The sequence below is a fragment of the Phyllostomus discolor genome, chromosome 2 (assembly GCF_004126475.2).
Source record: "Phyllostomus discolor isolate MPI-MPIP mPhyDis1 chromosome 2, mPhyDis1.pri.v3, whole genome shotgun sequence".
In the NCBI taxonomy this organism is placed as follows: Eukaryota; Metazoa; Chordata; class Mammalia; order Chiroptera; family Phyllostomidae; genus Phyllostomus; species Phyllostomus discolor.
The window spans coordinates 40,162,798-40,182,588 of NC_040904.2; the positions used below are offsets into that span (position 1 = coordinate 40,162,798).

Here is a 19,791-nt window from a genome sequence, read left to right on the forward strand (position 1 = left end):
GATAAACAGACCACTAGCTAGATTTGATTACTTGATCTTAAAGTAAAAATCTATTCTTTGGTCCTAAGAGGATAATTAAATTTATCTGAAAAAGAATAAGAGAACAAAGCCAAAAGAAATTAATTTCCTATATACTTCTAGAAAAGTATCACATTTTCCAGCAATCTCTGTTCTCCCTAAACTTGCCATTCATACCCCACTGCCTACATATGAATTTCATGACACTGTGCTCTAATCTACTTTATAAATCTAAATAAAATGGATAAACCAATTATTTTTACAAAAACAGCTCTTACAGAGTTATTTTACTTTGTGCATTAATACATTTGCTGCTCACAAAAACCCTGTACGATGAATTCGTTAATATTATCCACATATGACAGCTGAAAAACTGCAATCCGGAGAGCGTGGGGGACGTGCCCACCAACACTTGCAGCAGGGCCGAGCAGTGGGGCCAGAGCTGGAGGCAGGCCTTCCACGTCCAAAGCAAGGCCCTGTTTCTCCACAGCATGATGGCTTCAGGATGCTCCGTGGGCCTCTATTAAAATGGATCTGCTTCTCTCATTATGTTTCCCTTAAGTCACTATTCACATGACTACACACCTTGAACGGACACAAAATGGTGGGAAGGGTCAGCGATCTAAAGCATTCTAAATGAGGGTAAAAAAGTATATTATCCTTTAAACTACCTCGTAAAAAGCAAATGTGTAGGCAAACATTTATTCACCATCTAGTATATGCTAAGCCCTAGAAACAGGACTCGCATGTGTTCTAGAGGTGACAGATAACATATGCAGTTAATTAAAGTAATGAGCTAAGTTCCACCTTCTGGCCGCTGAAATGCCCTAAAGGTGTCCTCACCAGTCACAGTGACCTCCAGGGGGCCAAAATCCGGCCGTCATACCTGTGCCTTCAGCATATCCGAACTTCCAGCAGCATGACACAGCTGATACTCTCTCCCTCTACTGTCTTCTATGACTCCCTCTGACATCCCTACCCCTCAAGCTCCACATGCTATGATGTCGAACCCTGCTCTCACCTTTCTTCTCTATCCGTCTACACTCAAACTCTCAGTTATTTTATCCAGTCTCAGTGCTTTAAAATATAATCAATAAGTTGCTGACTCTCAAAACTATCTATCTACTCCACCCCTTTTATGAACTCTATGTTTGTGTCCTGCCCAATATCATATACTGAAATCTAATGTGATGGTATTAGGAGCAGAGGCCTTTCAGAGGTAACTAGGTCCCTGAAGGTGTCCCTTATGAAATACACGCCAGAGGTACCCCTCACCCTCTACCTGCCACATGAGAGTACAAGATGTCAGTGGTCTGCAGTAGGGAAGAAGTTCCCCCCTGGAACCAGCCAAGCTGCACCATGATCTCAGACTTCCCGCCTCCAGAACAATGAGAAAATAAAATGGTCCTTGTTTAAGGCACCCGGTCTCCAATCATTGGTTATAGCAGCCCCGACAAACTAAGAGACAATCCCTGACCTTCAGAGCCACCTGTCCAACTCACTTCCTGTCATTCATGCTTGGCAGTCTCAAGAGGCATGTCCAACTTAAAATAATCTGAAAGGTAATTTTTGGTTCCGCCCCCACAGAACTTTCTCATTGCTGTCACCACCACTAGTCATCTATGTGGCAGTTACTCAAGAAAAGCCAACGGGTCCTTTTCTTGATTCCATCCCTCCTTAAACCAACACATCTAATCCATCAGCCAGTCCTAGCAGCCTACCTTAAAAATACATCCTAAGTCATTCCACTTCTTTCTATGGACACTACAAATCCCACAGAATCCAAGCTACCAACATGTTCCACTTGCAGCAAACCACATCCTACCTGGGCTCTGCCTGTATTCTCACACCCTCCTGAGTGATCACTCCAGACATAAATCAGATCTGTCCCTGTCTCACATAAAATCTCCCCAACGGTTACCCACTACAACTGAAAATCAACAAATCTTACCCGTAAAGCCCTACATGATCTGGCCCTGCCCATGTCTCAGATTTTATTTGTACAGGCCCCTTCCTGCAGCTCATGATGCTCCTGACTCACTGGCCTTCCCTGTGCTCCTCACACATGATAAATTCATGCCAGCTCCAGGGCCTTTGTACTCGCTGTTCCTGCTGCCTAAGACGTTCTTCTTTCAGACTGCTACATGGCTGGTACCTTCTGATCTTCCAGGTCTCAACTCAAACAGCATCTCACTCAATCTGAAGTCATGCCCATCCCCACTTTCTCCCCACCCCCCCCTCCACACACTCTCCATCCCATTACCACAACATCTAAAAAATGATGTTTGTTTATTTCTTTTCTCTCTCCAACCCTCTGGACTGTAGGCTCCTTAAAAAATAAGAACCCTGTCTCTCTGGTTTACTCTTCTAGCCCCAATGTCTAGAACAGTCTCTAGAATGTAGCAGGCAATAACTAAATATTTGTTGGAGAAATGAATCAATAAGCATAATGTAGTCAACAAACTGCTAGAACACAGAGAAGGAATTTCTTATTTCTGCCTGAAGGTGTCAGGTATGACTTTCCTGAAAAGGGGACATGCAAATCATCTTTTTTAATTTTTAAAGATTTTATTTATTTACTTTTAGAGAGGGAAGGGAGGGAGAAAGAGAGAAAGAGAGAAACATCAATGTGTGGTTGCTGGGGGCCAGGGCCTGCAACCCAGGCCTGTGCCCTGACTGAAAATCAAACCTGCGATGCTTTGGTTCGCAGCCTGAGCTCAATCCACTGAGCTACACCAGCCAGGGAGCAAATCACCTTTTTAAAAAGTTGACCAGGCAGTTAATGGGTGAGGTGAAAGAAAACTATGAACAGAGGGAATAGTCTTAAGCAAAGGCCCAGACTGCTGGAGAGATGGTCTTCAGGATCCTTTAGAGAAGGGTAGGAGTTGAGATATATGCAGGGGTTGGGGGGACTTCCGAGGCAGCAGGGGATGTCTTAAGAAATTTAATGACATGATTGGATTGCATTTGATAAAGAGTATCCTGGGATCAGCTTGGGGGATAATTTAGTGTAATTCGAAGTTAGAAGCTGGGAATACAGAGAAGACAGCCAAAGACAAATCCCCAGGCACTAAAATATAGAGTACAGTAGAGGATGAAGATCCAGAAAATGAGATGAAACTGTTTGGCCTATGAAGTAAGATGAAAATTAAACAAGTGCAGTATCATGGAAGCCTATAACGAGGTGATTCAAAAGAAGAATCTAGTTAAATACAGTATAACCCAGGAACTCTACTTCTAGGTATTATCAAACAGAAACACCTGAGGGGATATTTATCAGAATATTCCCAGAAGGACTGTTGTAACAACTGAAAATAGAAACAATTATGTATCCGTCTACCACATAATGGTATAACACTATTTACACAGTGAAAGGACATGACAAGGGGAGGCGGGGGAGGGGAAGACACATATAAGGACACATGGACAAAACTAAGTGGGTAGGATCAAGGGTGGGAAGTGGGGATGGCTGGGGTGGGGGGAGTAGTGGGGGAAAATGGAGATAACTGCACTTTAACAACAATAAAAAATGTGAAAAAAATAAAAATAAAAGCCAATATGTAAAAAACAGAAAGAAAATAAACACTCTAGGGTCACACATGACAACATGAATAATCTCATAACAAAATGCTGAATAAAAATAAATTGCAGAAGATATTTAAGAATAATTTTTCACTATGGAGGTTAAAAACATGAAGAAAACCATTGCAGATTATATAGGAAACACATATGTGGCAAAAGTGCAAACAAGTATAGGAACAAGAAATACCAATTTAGCATAATGGCTACATCTGAAGCTAGGAAAGGATACAACTGGGAATGGATTGGGGTGAGGGGCTTCAAGTGGTTTGATAATTTTCACTCTTTAAATAGATGGCAAATGCACATGTGCATTATATTATTTTAGGCCTTTTTTTTTTTTAATGCTTGAAGGACTTAATTTAAAACAATAACCAAAAATGGAGTGGTTCACCAGGTCAAATGCTACTGTGGGTCAACACACAGAAGTTAATGCTTGGATTTGAAAAGATAGAGGTCAAGAGTAACTTCAGTAAGAACCACTTCAGTAGAGCAGTGGGGGAATAAAGGTGTACCAATAGCTTAAGGAGACAATGAGAGATGTGAAAATGGAGACAACCAATATAGGCAACTTTTAAGAAGAATTCTGCTACTGTTACAGGGTGCAGCCAAGAGGGGGGACCCCAAATAGGCATTTGAAATGGGGTCCAGAACTCAAAGTGTCCAGATTTTAGATGTCTCCACCCCTTCCCCCACAGGTGTGAGTTGGGGGAAGGGGCACACAGAGCAAGAACATGCAGGGCAGCTTTACAGTTAATCCATGGCATGGTCATTTAACATACCTATACCCTTTGGCTGGTCACTTAGATATGCTAAATAGCTATGGCCATGCTCAAGGCCAGGGGAATGGAAAGGGACCTCCCCCCCAAGATGGGACTGGGGGGAAGGTCCCCCGAGTTACAGCGCCTGCGTGGGAGCTTGGAGAAGATTGGCTCCAGGACATGGGGTCACACCTGCCCAGACTCATGGCGGCAGTCCAGTAAAACTGGAAGGATATGAGTTCTGGCATGTGAAGCCGAGTGTGGGAGGAGTCCGAAATGGGGCTGCAGAGGAAGATTGGCGCGGGGATTTAAACCGAGAGGTGGCAGCCACTGAGAGGGAGAACCATGTGGCTGTGGAAGTGCAGAGAGGATCACAGCCCTGAGGAGGAGAGAACCACGCAGCTTAAGCAGAGTGAAGACTCCTGCAGCCCTGCAAGAGAGAATCACCACGCGGCTTTAGCAGAGAACCGCCACTCAGCTTTGGCAGAGTGGCAACCCCCCCCCCCCCCGCAGCTTGCAGCCATTGTGCAGGGAAAGCACATGGCTTTGGCAGAGTGGGACTCCCCTCCCACAGCTTTGTAGGAGAGAGACCCTGCCTTTGCCAGAGTGGGAACCCCGCAGCTTTAGAAGGGGAACCACACCTGCTTTAGCAGAAATCCCGGTGACTCAGCTGAGGGTGCCGGGAACCCAGGGAGGTCTCCCAGTCGAGATGGAGTTCTAACTGGGAAGAACCAGAGGACTGCCTGAGCCATGGACTTCTATTTCCTTTCCTGAGATACGGTACTCTGGACTGGGCAAAGGGGGAAGGAAGGAAGGACTGTGTCTGTTTGGATGTTTAAGGGACTTTGGGATTTTGGTGAAGACATTAGGTCACTACTTTAAGTCTGTATAGCATTAAATAAACATTTCCTTTCCTTTTCACAAATCTCCGGCATTAAGATGTCTTCTCTCGGGCAGCGGACATAACGGACCTGGGGGCTTCTTTCAATAACAGTATATCGTCCCAGGCCCCCCACCCCTTGTTTGTTTCTATAACACTACGACAGGGAACAGAGAAACAGAGGAAGTAGGGTATAGAGTTAGAGGGGGGAACATAGAGCAGTAAAATTTTTTTTTATTTTAGAAGAGAGGTGCAAGAGAAACACTGATTAGTTGGCCTTCACATGGCCCCAGCTGGGGACCTGGCAACCCAGGCATGTATCCTGACCAGGAATCAAACCAGCGACCTTTTGGTTTGCAGGATGATGCCCAACCCACTAAGTTACATCAGTCAGGTGAAAGATTTTTTTTAAAGATGGGCTTTATTTAGCCTATTTGCATGACAACAAGAGGAAGTCAGAAAAAAAAAAAAAAGAACAGAACAGATGATGCAGAAGCTAGCATGGCTACAGGAGCACAGTCCATGAAAAGGCAGAAGAAGATGAGATACACAGTACTAAGGGAGGGGTCACCTTTAGATACTATCAGTATCTTATTTTCAAAGCAGTATCCACAGTACTGTTCAAGTCGATGTTGCATACCCAACATAGTGATAAGAATGGCAACTAAAATTTTCTGAGCACTTATGTGACTGACACTGTTCTAAACAATTCATAAATATTATCTCATTTAACCTTCATGAAATTTCTATCAATTAGGCATAATTATCATTCCCATTTTACATATGAGAAAACTAAACTCAGAGAGTTAAAAACTTGCCAAAGAGCTTCCAGATAGTTGGGTGGCAGCTACCTAGATTTGCATCTCCCCACATATCCTCTACAAAAATACAGAATGACAAGAAAAATAAAACTACACACAAATCATACCTTCCACACAACCAGACACCACAGAATGTCCAGACTTCATAATAAGTATAGGTAAAAAAAAGAAAGAAAGAAAAAACATCAAATCTCAGTGAGCCATCACTCATGTTCCTGCCATGAGCCTGCATGGCAAGTAACAACACAATAACTATAAGAAAGAGAAAAGAGGGAGCTACCAGAACACCTAAAGTTGGTTTATAACTACACCAGGAAACGTTAAGACCTCTAAGCTTGTAAAAGCGAGGCCCAGTCACCGACTGCTGGGAAGGAGGAGCTTGAATGTACAAGTGATCTAAAGTGCCTATCATCAAAGTGGTGGTCTGGAGGAAAAACAGGCAAAAAGGAAAGAGTCATCCTGGGAGGTGAAGGGGAAAAAGAAACAAAATAGGAAAGCTAGCATCCTGCAAGACAAAAAGTACAAACAACAAAAATCAGAGGACCTATAAACCTTCCCCTGAACACCAAAAAGGAAAAATGATTAAAGAACTGAACTTTGCTGCAGTGATAGAAGAGGCTTCCAATGAAGTAAGGATCTCACAAGCTACCCCAAATCCGCAAAATGAACAGATGAGATGAATCGAGTCTATACATAATTACTACCAAACAATCAACACATGTCAGCAAATGAGCCCCCTGCCCCCTGCCCAAAAACCAACATGAAGTAGAAGGAAATCATTTAGAAAAGGTTCCAAATTGAACTAAATATATTCAAACAAGAATTTGGGGATATTAAAAATCACTGTGAATCAGGAATTTAAAATGTACAAAGAAAAATAGTCAAAACATGGTGAGAAATAGAATAATTAGACTCAGGGAAACAAAAGAGAATTATGTCAAACATAAGGAGTAAATACAAGTGCCAAAGGAGAATAGGCACAAATGAAAATGTATAATGATAACAGGCACAGAAGATTTTTAAGAAACAATCAAGAAAATAAAAATGATATAAAGAAAAACTTTAAAGGGTCAGAGAGAAAGCAATGGAAATAGAAGACAATAAGGAATGGCTTACGTAAAACTGGTGTTCCTCAAGAAGTAAAACAAAACAATTAAGCAGAACTAATATTTTAATCTATAATTGTCTAAAATCATCTTAAGTTGTCCAAAAGTAAATACTGAAAAGGCATACTAGGTATCTAGTCAGTAGGTTTGTTTTTCACAGAGATATTGATGAGTACTGACAGAGAGGCAGGGAGGGAGAGGGCTGAGTGAGACTGTTTTGTGGATAAATCCAGGTTTCCCACTATCAAAGAACATAGTTAAACATTAACAGAATATGGAAGGTTAGAATGAGCATTGTCTTGGCATATTGACAGTGGAAGTATCAGCCTGAATTCAGTTTTTAATATATGTACAGATAACTATAAGTGTGTTTATATATACACAGATATATTACTAGCTCTGACGCTGAGAGGATCCAGAAACAATAAAACCCCAGAAACAATAAAACCCCAGTACCAAGCACCACACCTTGCACTGGGGTTTGGTTTTCTAAACACCATTCTCCGACAAACAAAACCTGGCTTCTTAAAGAAATGGCTGGCATAAGAGAAGTATAAGAAAACCCTGAGCTATTTATATTGCCAGAAAGTAAGGAAGTATGCAAAAAATTATGGGGACATGTCAAAAGGACACAGGCACTACCTTGAAAGAATTCACACTGGTCAAATTTGGAACAATTTGAACATTAAAATGGTAAATAACAATAGTAAGAATTATATCCTTAAAATAAGAATCCATAGTGATATAAATAAATAATTAGAAAGGTAGATAAATAGGAGAAAGGGGAAGTTCTTAAAATTCCAACTAATACATGTACAAAGCATGATTAAACAGGAAAAAAATCACCATGTGGCAAACACCACAGAAGTATTCCCTGCAGAAAAGAATCATCAATGAATGCCAAAATCATTGAGTAAAACATGATGAGAAATAAAATATCCACACATGGTCTCAAAGTATCTTCCCATATGATATTTATTAAGTACAAGACAAAAAAAATGGTTACCTTTATAAAGGGTATCTTGGCAGACACCCCCATACCTGGTGATCAAAGTCAACAGCACCAGTTATACAAAATGCACATATGTCCCTCCCAATATGATGCATTGGAAAGGACACAATATCATGTCTTTGGCATTCTTGCAAAAACAAACAAAACAAAACAAAACCCATAACATGAATTTAATCATAAGGAAACCCAAATTGGGACATTCTATAAAACAGCTCTTCAAAAATTACAGGAGTATAAAAAGCAAAGAAAAATTGCATTAACACAATGGAATGCTACTTGGGCATAAAAAGAAAATTTTATCCTTTATGACAGCATGGATGGACCTGGAGAACAGTATGCTAAGTGAAATAAGCCAGTCAGAGAAGGACAAATACCATACGATCTCACTCATGTGTAAAATCTAATGAACAAAATGAACCAATAGCAAACAGAGACAGACTCAGAGAGAGAGCAGGCTGAAACTGGGGGAGGGGTACTGTGGAGGGGATTGAGCAAAAAAAGAAAATAAACTCATTGACATGGACAACAACGTGGTGACTGACAAAGGAGAGGGGTGGAGAGAGGTGGAAGAGGGTATGAGAGGATAAATGGTGATGGATGGAGACGTGACTTGGGGTGGTGAACACAACAAACTGTAGAGATGGTATGTTAGAATTGCACACCTGAAACCTATATAATTTTGTTAACCCGTGTCACCCCAATAAATTCAATAAGAAAGAAAGGTGAGAAAAGAGGGGAGGGGAGGGGAGGGAGGGGAGGGGAGGAGGGGGGAGGAGGGGAGGGGGGAGGGAAATAGAGAACCAAAACAAACCTAACTGGGCGGCACTGGTAGTTGCTGGGAAAGTGGGATTAGATGAACATAGAGAATGAGGTGAGTCACTGGGCAGGTGAGTGTTCTAGTCTAAGCCATCCAGTAGCTGAGGCCTTAAAGGGCCAGGCCCCCTGCAGGACATACTTGATAACATCTCCTTCATAAAGACTGAGTGAAGAGATATCCATGTCTGAGGTACAGAAGAGGTGCAATTTCTCACTACCCCACAGTACAGCACACAAGAATGGGAACAGGACAGAAGAAGAAATCAGGTAGATTGTGTTTACCTGAGAGATAGAGAGAAATGCAAAAGGTAGAGCCCTGAATATGCACCACCTAGACAAACAGTTATTGGTGCTTTACTGTTTATGAAGATGTGCTCTCTTCTACCTAAATTTTCCAAATTTTCTAGACATAACATACTCTCATTTTATAGTGGAAAGACAAACAATAACTACTGAAAGGCATTGTATTTACAGAAGAACATTCTTTGCAGGCCACACTCTGAAAGGGACTCACTGTATCAGCCGAGAACTAATAGAGGTAGAAAGGAGAACAGAGAAGAAAGGCAGGGGATGGGTGAAAAGAGGGAACATATGTTATATTATAAGTGCTTTTTTCTACAGACATTATTTTAAGTGAAATATCTTTTAAGTATTTTAAGGAGGCTAATTACCAGTGGCAAATGATACAAAGAGGTCAAGTGAAACAGAGCTAGATTTGGCTGTAGAACCACAGGTGACCGTGGAACAGACCATTTCAATAGAATGCTGGAATGTAAACCAGGGTACATTGGGCTGGGGATGAATGGGAAATGAAGACCTAAAGAGACAATTATACCCAGCAGAACTCTAAGGACAGGACAGAAGAAGAGAAAGGATGCTAAAAGAAGGATTAAAAGGAAAGGGGCCCTGGCTGGCATAGCTCAGTGGATGGAGCGTGGGCTGGGAACCAAAGTGTCCCAGCTTCGATTCCCAGTCAGGGTACATGCCTGGGTTGCAGGCCATAACCCCCAGCAACCACACATTGATGTTTCTCTCTCTCTCTCTCTCTCTCTCTCTCTCTCCCCCTTCCCTCTCTAAAAATAAATAAATAAAATCTTAAAAAAAAAGCACTAGTAAATTGAAAAATAAAATTTAAAAAAAATCAGCGAGTTCAAAAACTACTAAAAAAAAAAAGGAAAGGGAAGGTTGCTGTTGCTACTTTTACATGTACAGAAAAAAAAAAAGCTTAAAAGTGGTTTTAGTTCGATAGAGGTGACAAGTGATAGCAGGTGATGAAATCCAAAGTACAGAGTGAAGAATAAGCCTTGTATGTAAGAAGGGATATCTATTTAGAAATAAGAAACGAGGTAGTGATGGACTTGGACAAGAAGGCAGAATGCTGATGAGATCCAGCTAATAGCAGGATGATGGAGAGCTTCTGTCCCCTAATAAAGTGTATTTTGATCTCAGTCCACTGCAGGATCATTTCAAAAACAATCAGATGAGAGAATTCTGAAACATAAAAACTAGCTGAGATTTGAGTTGCTGATCATGCCACCCAAACCTGAGTGGTTGATGTTAAAATGTATGTGCCAAAATCAGCATTTTAAATTTGGGGATAACATCTAATCACACTCTCTGAACTATGATCACAACATTCAGCATCATAAGGCTAGAACTACTTTTTTCACTGTGTTCTGTCTCTCTAATTAATCTAATCTGATAGATCATTTCACAACTAAACATTACAAAAAGAAATTGATGTTTATGACAAATTTTAGAAATGTACTTTGAGTAACTATTACTTCTTCAAATGCATGTGCAAATTAGAAAATAAACTGGTTGACTTTCTTTTAAACTGTGGGTGCCTTAGCAAAATTTACCCATGCTTTTAGCTTTTTAAAATTTCTATTAATGACCTTCCATTCTAAAGTGGTTCATCCTCTAGGCACTTATGCTGCTAAAACAGTGTTGTGCTACTCCATGCGAGACTTGCCCTAAGTAACCTGAAGCCTGCAGATTTAATATAATGAAGACATGTTTTTTCCTCCAAAGGTTTTATTTTTAAAAATAGATTGGTTTGTTTGTTTGTTTTCAGTGAGAGGGGAAAGGAAGGAGAAAGAGAGGGAGAGAACCATCGATGTGGGAGAGAAATGTCAGTTGGTTGACTCCTGCATGCCCCCAACTGGGTACCTGACCTGCAACCCAGGCACATGCCCTGACTGGGAGTCGAACCAGCAACCTATTGGTTTGCAGCTGGCACTCAATCCTCTGAGCCACACCAGCCAAAACCAAAGGCTTTATTTTAAATTAAGATATGACTAAAGCTATAATTTTGAGACTGAAAAGATAGGTAACTCATTAAAAATAAAAGAACAGTTAAGGGTATTGAAGCAGACTGACCAGTTTAAAAAGTTCTGGAAATAAAACTAAATCTGTGGTAGCAAGAGACACACGTGGGCATTGCTAAGGCAGCCCCAGGTTGGGAACATCAGGATGTCAGAGAAAAGTGGTAGAGAGCTTACAAGGAAGTATTTATTGAGCAGTTTTCATTGTGCGTCCTGGATTACTAGAACATGATACAGACTTTTGTGTAACACTGTTCAAACCAGATTGAGGATTGTTTACAGTACCCTGGGCAACTTGAAACTTAGTGATTTCAACAGTGGCATCAATTAACTAGAACGTTTTGATAAATGTAATCAGAGTGATTTATCACTTCACAAGAAGGTGTTTCTAGCTTAGAAACAAACTACCACTCCCTTTTCTCTCACGCATAACTGAAATAATGAATTGGTATCACTCTCTATTAAAAAATTAGCCCTGGTTTGTGTGCCTCAGTGAATTGAGCGCTGGACTACAAACCAAAGTGTTACCAGTTCAATTCCCAGTCAGGGCACATGCCTTGGTTGTGGGCCAGGTCCCCAGTGTGTGACAGGCAACCACACATTGATGTTTCTCTCCCTCTCTTTCTCCTTCCCTTCCCCTCTCTCTAAAAATAAATTTTAAAATTTTTTAAAAATAAATAAAAATTATAAAGCAGGTTTTTAGAGTTGAAATAAAACTTTACTTTTCATCACTCATCAATCACTTTGTTTTATTGGTCTACAATCCTTGTCATTCTGCCCATTCCTGGTTCTGGTAAGCCTTACTCATTGGTCTTACCCTTGCCTTTAGTACACTTTTTAATCACTGCCTTTTTTACTTAGTTGACTTTTTTTGCTGTTTAAGTTTTAAATTATACCTGGTATTTTATATTGTATTAGTTTCAGATCTACAACACAGTGGTTATAAATTTATATACCTTATAAAGTTGATCCCCAGATATGTCTTCCACCCACCTGACATCATTTATAGTTATTACAATATTACTGGTTATATTCCATAAGCTGCACTTAACATCCTATTTTGTAACTGACAATGTGTACTTCTTAATCCCTTCACCTTTTTCATTCAGCTCTCAAAATCCCTACCCATCTTGCAACCATCAGTTTGCTCTCTGTATCTATAAGTTTATTTTTGTCTTGTTTAAATTTTTATATTCTACATACAAGTGAAATCAGAGTATTTATCTCCCTCTGACTTAATTTCCCTTAGCACATGCCCTCTACCCATCCATGTTGTCGCAAATATAAGACTTCATTCTTTTTTGTGGCTGAGTAATATTCCATATATCACATCTTCTTTATCCATTCATCTTTTGATTGGAGGAATTAATCCACTTATATTTAAAGAAATTATGACTAGGAACATACTTACTACCATTTTATTGCTTTGATTGTTTCTGTAGATCTTCACAGTTCCTTCCCTACTCTCTTACTCTCCTCTTTCGTATGTTGATAACTTTCTGTGGTATTATGTTTAGATTCCTCCTTTATTTCTTGTATATCTCTTGCAGACTTTTGATTTCCGGTCACCATATGATTCATGTATACCAAGCTTTGTTTATACCAGTCTCCTTTAAGTCAATGGTTGCTTAAGTTCAAACACATTCTATAATCACTACCATTTTTATTTACCCCCTCCACATTTATGTGTTTGTCACTTTTTACTTCATTTATGTGTGTATCCCTTAATTTACTATTCTCATTACACAAACCTTCCTACATTTTTGGCCTTTTAACCTTTGCACTAGCTTTAGTGTTGACTGATCAACTGTTTTATTATGTGCTTGCCTTTGTCAGTGAGAATTTTTTTCTTTGTGATACTTAATATTTTTTTTCTTTTTTCTTCTTAAAAGAACCAGTCAGGAATGAAGAATACAATAATTGAAATGAAGATACATTAGATACGCCCTGGCTGGCGTAGCTCAGTAGATTAAGCACGGGCTGCGAACCAAGGTGTCCCAGGTTCGAGTCCCAGCCAGGGCACATGCCTGGGTTGCAGGCCATGACCCCCAGCAACCGCACATTGATGTTTCTCTCTCTCTCTATCTCCCTCCCCTCCCTCTCTAAAAATAAATAAAAATAAAATCTTTAAAAAAAAAAGAATACATTAGATGGAATCAACAGCAGATAAGAAGATGCAGAGGATCAAACCAACAATTTGGAAGTTACGTAGTAGAAAACATCCAATTAGAACAACAAAAGAAAAAAGAATTTAAAAAATGAGAATAGTTTAAGTGACCTCTGGCACAAAATCAAGTGTAACAACATTCAAATCATGTGCCAGAGGAGAAGAGAGAGAGCAAGGTATTGAAAATCTATTTGAGGAAATAATGACTGAAAATTTCCCTAACCTTGGGAAGGAAAGAGACCCACAAGTCCAAGAAAATCAGAGTCCCAAATAAGATGAGCTCAAAGAGGCCCACCCAAAGATACAACATAATTAAAATGCCAAAGGTTAAAGACAAAGAGAGAATCCTGAAAGCTGCAAAAGAAAAGCAATTAGTTACCTATAAAGATGCTGTCATGAGACTGTCAGCTGATTACTCAGCAGGAACTTTGCTGTACAGAAGGGAATGGCATGAACTATTCAAAGTGATGAGAAGCAAGGATCTACAACCAAGATTACTCTTCCCAGGAAAGCTATAGAATCAAAGGACAGATAAAGACCTTCCCAGACAGGAAAAAGCTGAAGGAGTTCATCACCACCAAACCAGTAAAGATGTTAAAGAAACCTTTCAGAATCATTGCTTGTTTACATACCCCTTGTGCAGTCTTTGAAGTATCTTTTAGGCTAACATGTCTATGCTTTCCTTCTACATTGATTCACCCACTTAGGGTAGGTTCATGCTTTCATGGTTTATTATGCTGATTCTCCTTTGAGCTACATTCTCTCATTTCAGGCATGTCTGTCTTGTTAAAATCCAGATCTCACTTCTAAGATTAGCTTTCTTCTCTGCTCTCCTAATGAAATTGCTTGCCTTGTCTCCCTCTCTAAAAATTACCATTAACATTGGTTTCATTCAAATCTTTTGCTTCTAAATTCTTAGAAACACACTTGTATTACACCAAAACTTTACATTTTCTATTAGGTCCTACTTTCTTAATACCCACTTGCTACTTCTTCACTCTATGTTTACCCTAGATCTTGGCTCCTTACATTGCCCCTACAACAGACTGTCCCTTCTCCACTTAATAATTCTGATTACTGAGAAATTTACCACAGCTTTATTTCCCTTTTCTTGTATTTTCCAATTTATGTATTCACTGTATGAATGACAGAGCTGCAATTAAATAGATTCGCTAATCTCATAAACTAAAAAGTTCAGAGCACACACATACAAATGTAGAATAAAACAAAAACAAAACTAAGTGTTGCTTCTGTTTCTTACCTATTTTAAACCTTATACCCCAATGACCCTGCTCAAACTGAATTCTCTCTATGCATAACTAGCATCCATCACTTTCTATAGGGACACAAAGTGATATTAGGAGGGGGGGAAAGCAGGAGATATAGGTATAACCCATGCACACATATTAAATTATACATTGCCCAAGAGTTTTACCTCATAAAATTAGACAACTCTTCTTTAAAGAACACACACGTGGGTTTGCTTCCAATTTAATGATTTATTAGGGACAGCTAAAAATAAAAAGTTTAAAACCCAGGTTTGATTTTTCAAAGTTAAGTCTTAGGCTATAAAACTGAGTGTTCCACAAGAATGAATGAAGAGGAAAACTAACACTAAGTTTTGGGTTTTAGATGGATCATCCTAACAGACCTGTTTTATCATTTACCCACCTACATGATAAAACAGGTAAAGGGAGACCCTTTGATATCAAACCATTGTGGTGGAAAGTAGTACCCAGAGGGAATGAGAGCAGGATTGGGGCAAGGGGGAAAACTATAATAAAAGAACCAGAAGATGCCTGTATGAACCAAGGATGACATGTGCCAAGATCTGAGAGGTCTAATTAAGTCACCTCTTTGCACCTGAGGGAAAAACAAACCCTGTTCCCCTGTTCAGGGGAACAACTTGTGTTATGTTTCCCCCTAAATCCCAGAGAAAAACAACTACTATCAAAATACTGATGTGTAATCACAAAGTGACACAATCATCAGTCTTTAGGATCAAAACAAAAAAGACACAAAGAGTAACAAAAACTTGAAGTTGAAAAAAATTATAATGGCATGAGAGAAAACAATACCTGTGTAAGTCACTGTTCTACCATACTGACTTGTTACTGCACATATTCATAGAGATAATAAATAATCAGATCAATGGTGACCCAGAAGATACCCTTTCACTCGATGGCATTTGGCCTCACTTGCTTCTCAGGGGACTCTTTTCTCCAAAAAAGAGGAAATTATGTGTGATTCTAGATAACAATCTAGAATAAAAAGAAATACTGTGCCCTCCCCCTGTAGCAAAATTTAATTTTCCATTTGTCCTTTAAAATTGTCTTTTCCACTAGTTATTCTACATGGAAGAGAAAGCTTTAAATCTTAGAAACAATTATCAGTTCACAATGACGGACTAAAAGAAATCAAAGTGTGCTCTTATAAATGAAGGGTAAGGCTCAATATTCCAATGTCATTTTATTCTCACTACAGAAGATACTTGTGTTGTCCTTAGCAGTGATAAGATACATAAGAAGAGTCAGAGGTGGACTTCCGGCAAGATGGAGGAATAGGTGGATGCACCGTACCTCCTCGCACAACCAAGATTAGAACAACAAAGATTTGCAGACAGAATATCACTCAGAACTGACAGGATTTATCTGAATGGAAGTCGGACAGCCAAGAAGTTGAAGTTGGGACCCATACATCCAGGCTGGTAGGAGACGACGAGCAGGGTGGGGCGCTAGGCGGGCGCTGGGCTGGCGCGGGGTCGGCGGTGCGCAGAGGTCAGGAAAATTTGGCGCGAAATCGGGCGACAGCCATCGGGGGCAAGAAGGCAGCGGTGATCCCTGAGTACACAAGCTGCGGCTGGGGGACCCAGTGGGGGCAGCGATTGTGGACCAGGGCAGAGCTCGCAGCCCAGAATCCCGAGAAGGGTCTGAGCCCAGGAGAACGGAACCTACCGCCATTGTTCCCTCCCACCCCCACCCCCGCCCCCGCCCCCCGCCCCCACATATAACGTCACAATACTAGCGACCGGAGCGCCCAGCCCCGGTGAACACCTAAGGCTCGCCCCCCACCGTAACAAGAGCGACCAGACCAGAAAAAAAAAAAAAAAAGGAGGAGAGACAGGGAAAGACATAAGATATGTTTCCAACAAAACAGATCAGTCCCCCAGGACTCATCCTTTTGAGCAAACCAAGAAATAGCCAATCTATCAGATGCACAGTTTCAAAACCTGGTGATCAGAAAGCTCACGGAATTGGTTTGATTTTGGGCACAATTTAGATGAAAGGATGCAGGTTACCATAAAAGAGATGCAGGAAGATACACGGAGAAGAGCCAATAGTGAAAGGAAGGAATATGAGTCTCAAAACAATACAGTGGACCAGAAGGAAGATAGAATCAACCAGTAGAAAGCATGATGAAATAAGAATTCAAAAAATCGAGGAAAAGCTTAAGAGCATCCAGGACCACCTTTAAACATTCCAACATCCGAATTATAGGGGTACCCAGAATGGGAAGGAGAAAAGCAACAGATTGAGCATGTATTTGAACAAATAATAAAGGAGAACTTCCCCAATCTGGCAAAGGGAACAGTCTTCCAAGAAATCCAAGAAGCTCAGAGAGCCCCAAAGAAGTTGGACCCAAGAAGAAACACACCAAGGCACATCATAAGTACATTAGCCAAGGTAAAAACGAAGGAGAGAATCCTAGAAGCAGCAAGAGATAAGGGGACAGTAACCTACAAAGGAGTTCCCATCAGACTGTCAGCTGATTTCTCCAAAGAGACCTTACAGGCAAGAAGGGGCTGGAAAGAAATATTCCAAGTCATGAAAGACAAGACCTACTTCCCAGATTGCTCTATCCAGCAAAGCTCTCATTTAGAATGGAAGAGAAGAGAAAGTGCTTTTCAGATAAGGTCAAGTGAAAGGAGTTCATCATCACCAAGCCCTTCTTTTATGAAATGCTAAAGGGACTTATGTAAGAAAAGAAGATACAGACATGTATAGTAAAAGGACAGCAAACTCACAATTATTAACAACCACACCTAAAGCAAAACCAAAAGAAACTAAGTAAACAACTAGAACAGGAACAGAACCACAGAATGGAGGGCACATGGAGGGCTAGCAGCAGGGGGGTGGGAGGAGGAGAGAGGGGGAAAAGGTTATAGAGAATAAGTAGCATAGAATGTAGGTTTGAAATAGATAGGGGGAGGGCAAGAATAGTACGGGAATGTAGAAGCTAAAGAACTCATAAGTATGACACATGGACATGAACTAAAGGGAGGGATGTGGGTGGGAGAGGGGGTACAGGGTAGAGGGGAGAGAAGGGGGGAAATGGGACAACTGTAATAGCATAATCAATAAAATACATTAAAAAAATAAAAATAAATAACATCTTAAAAAAAAAAGAAGAGTCAGAGGTTAAAAGCATAAGATTCATAGACAGAGATTACCCTGAACCAATGCAAATTGTATTAGAGGGAAGAGAATATTTATAAGACTAATTCTTCTAGGCAATCCTGACGTTGGGTTGGTACACCATATGTCAAATACCTGTCCTTGGAATCACAGGTTTGTTAGTTTTTTTCACCAACATAGAAGGTGTACATTTGCTTACAATGACAGGTAAGCTATCAAACACCATACAGCTAAGAGGTTAAGATCCCATTTTATAATAAATGGCATTTTCTTCAAACTACAAACATTATGCTTTTAGTCAAACTAATACTTAGTTGTTCACTAAGCCACCTTGGTTATTCCAGACATATCGGGAGAGAAAACTCCAAAATGGGTAAAGCCTTAAAATGTTCCCCACTAAATGCCAGATTTTCTTTTCTTCCCTTACCTGCTAATGAGCCTGGGCTTGCTGTGCTGAGTTCAAGGTGACATTGCAGAGTTTGCAGTATAGGGGCTTACAGAGCTCCTCCAGGGCAGAGTCTTGCTCCCCTCCCTTAGGTAATTCTTCTTCCCCTGCCAGAGATATGGAAGCCTCCTGCCCAAAAGTCTTCTGTGGCGAATGCTGCAAGGTTCCTGTAGACCTGGCGGCCACTGACATAGGAAGAGAGGATGAGGGCCGCTTAGGCAGAGGAAGCCGGCGTGTTGCAAGAGGATCATTGGTTAGAAAAGCCTTGGGCATAATCCAATGTGTGAGGAGAAGTTGGGTCTTCAATTCTGAAACCAAAAGCAAAAACAAACTCACTTAAAAATGTGACCCAAGCAATATGAAATGTAAATGACCATACAACCTCACCCATTTTTCTTCTTCGTCAACCCATTTTTGAGACTTCTGGCCTCATTTTAGCAGACTTTCCAATCGTTAATCCACATTGACACAATGCTCTTCCACTAAAAACAGGTTTATCAATTTGGCCTTGTTTTGCTTGGCACAGCTCCAGCTGTGGTCCCTCTGGTTGCCTCATTGATACATGATGAACATTAATAGCATTGCATCCATGACTAATTAAATCTAAAAATCACTTGGCTGAAATGGACATCAAAGGTCACCTAGTCCAGACCCCTTCCATCAAGCACACTTACACTTAAACACTCTTGATAACCATGCATACGCAAATGCCACCAGCTAAGAACCTAGTAACAGTCTACTTTCTATCCAAACTAGTCTTCATCCAAATTATATGAGAAAAAAAAGAATGAAATAGTGTCACTTCTCAGAATCCTTAAGATACTTCTAGAACTACCTAAATATTAAGGAAGTCTAAGAATAACTCAAAGTTACCATGTGACAAAAATAAATAAAAGTGTGCTTTGCGGGGGGAGTATACCTTCTGATCACTACTAATACTTGAAGAACTAAGCCAATGACTCCTCCCAGCAGGAGGCTGTAGACAGCCTCTAAGCCATGCAGCCATAGCTATGTTCTGTTTGGAATATACTGTTTTGTTTTGCTTTCATTTTGCGTTTAAAAATAGACTAATGGCTTCTCTCGATAAGAAAGAAGAATTGGCAACATTTGGCACATTGCCCTACATGGGCAACAATAGCTAGTTAGTGCTGGAAGGCACAGTCCCCAACAGCAAAGCCTACCTTCTCCAGGCCACCTCAGTCCCCACTTAGCCTGCTGCCTGTATTTACTTGCTTGCTCCCTGTAAGCCCTTGAGTTTAGGACTTCACCACATTTAGCCCTAGACTACATTCATGAGTCCCCTATAAAATGAGAATATTTTCTCTCCCTCTACAGGTAAATTGCCTGAACAAAATAATGTATCAAGTAAATGTCCAATGAGGTAATGGGTCATACTACCACAAGTCCAATATAAAACCACTTCCTCAGTCTTTCAGCTATTTCT

The 19,791-nt window shown here is 40.4% G+C and overlaps 1 protein-coding gene across 1 annotated transcript in view; it reads right to left on the reverse strand.

The window, feature by feature from the left end:
- Window positions 1-19,791, reverse strand: part of ZMAT3 (zinc finger matrin-type 3) — a 59,578-nt gene that overhangs the window by 12,413 nt on the left and 27,374 nt on the right. Inside the window, 2 exon segments of the mRNA XM_028504435.2 lie at window positions 18,330-18,577; window positions 18,580-18,655. Coding sequence (XP_028360236.1) covers window positions 18,330-18,577; window positions 18,580-18,598 — 267 coding nt within the window. The 5' untranslated portion in view covers window positions 18,599-18,655.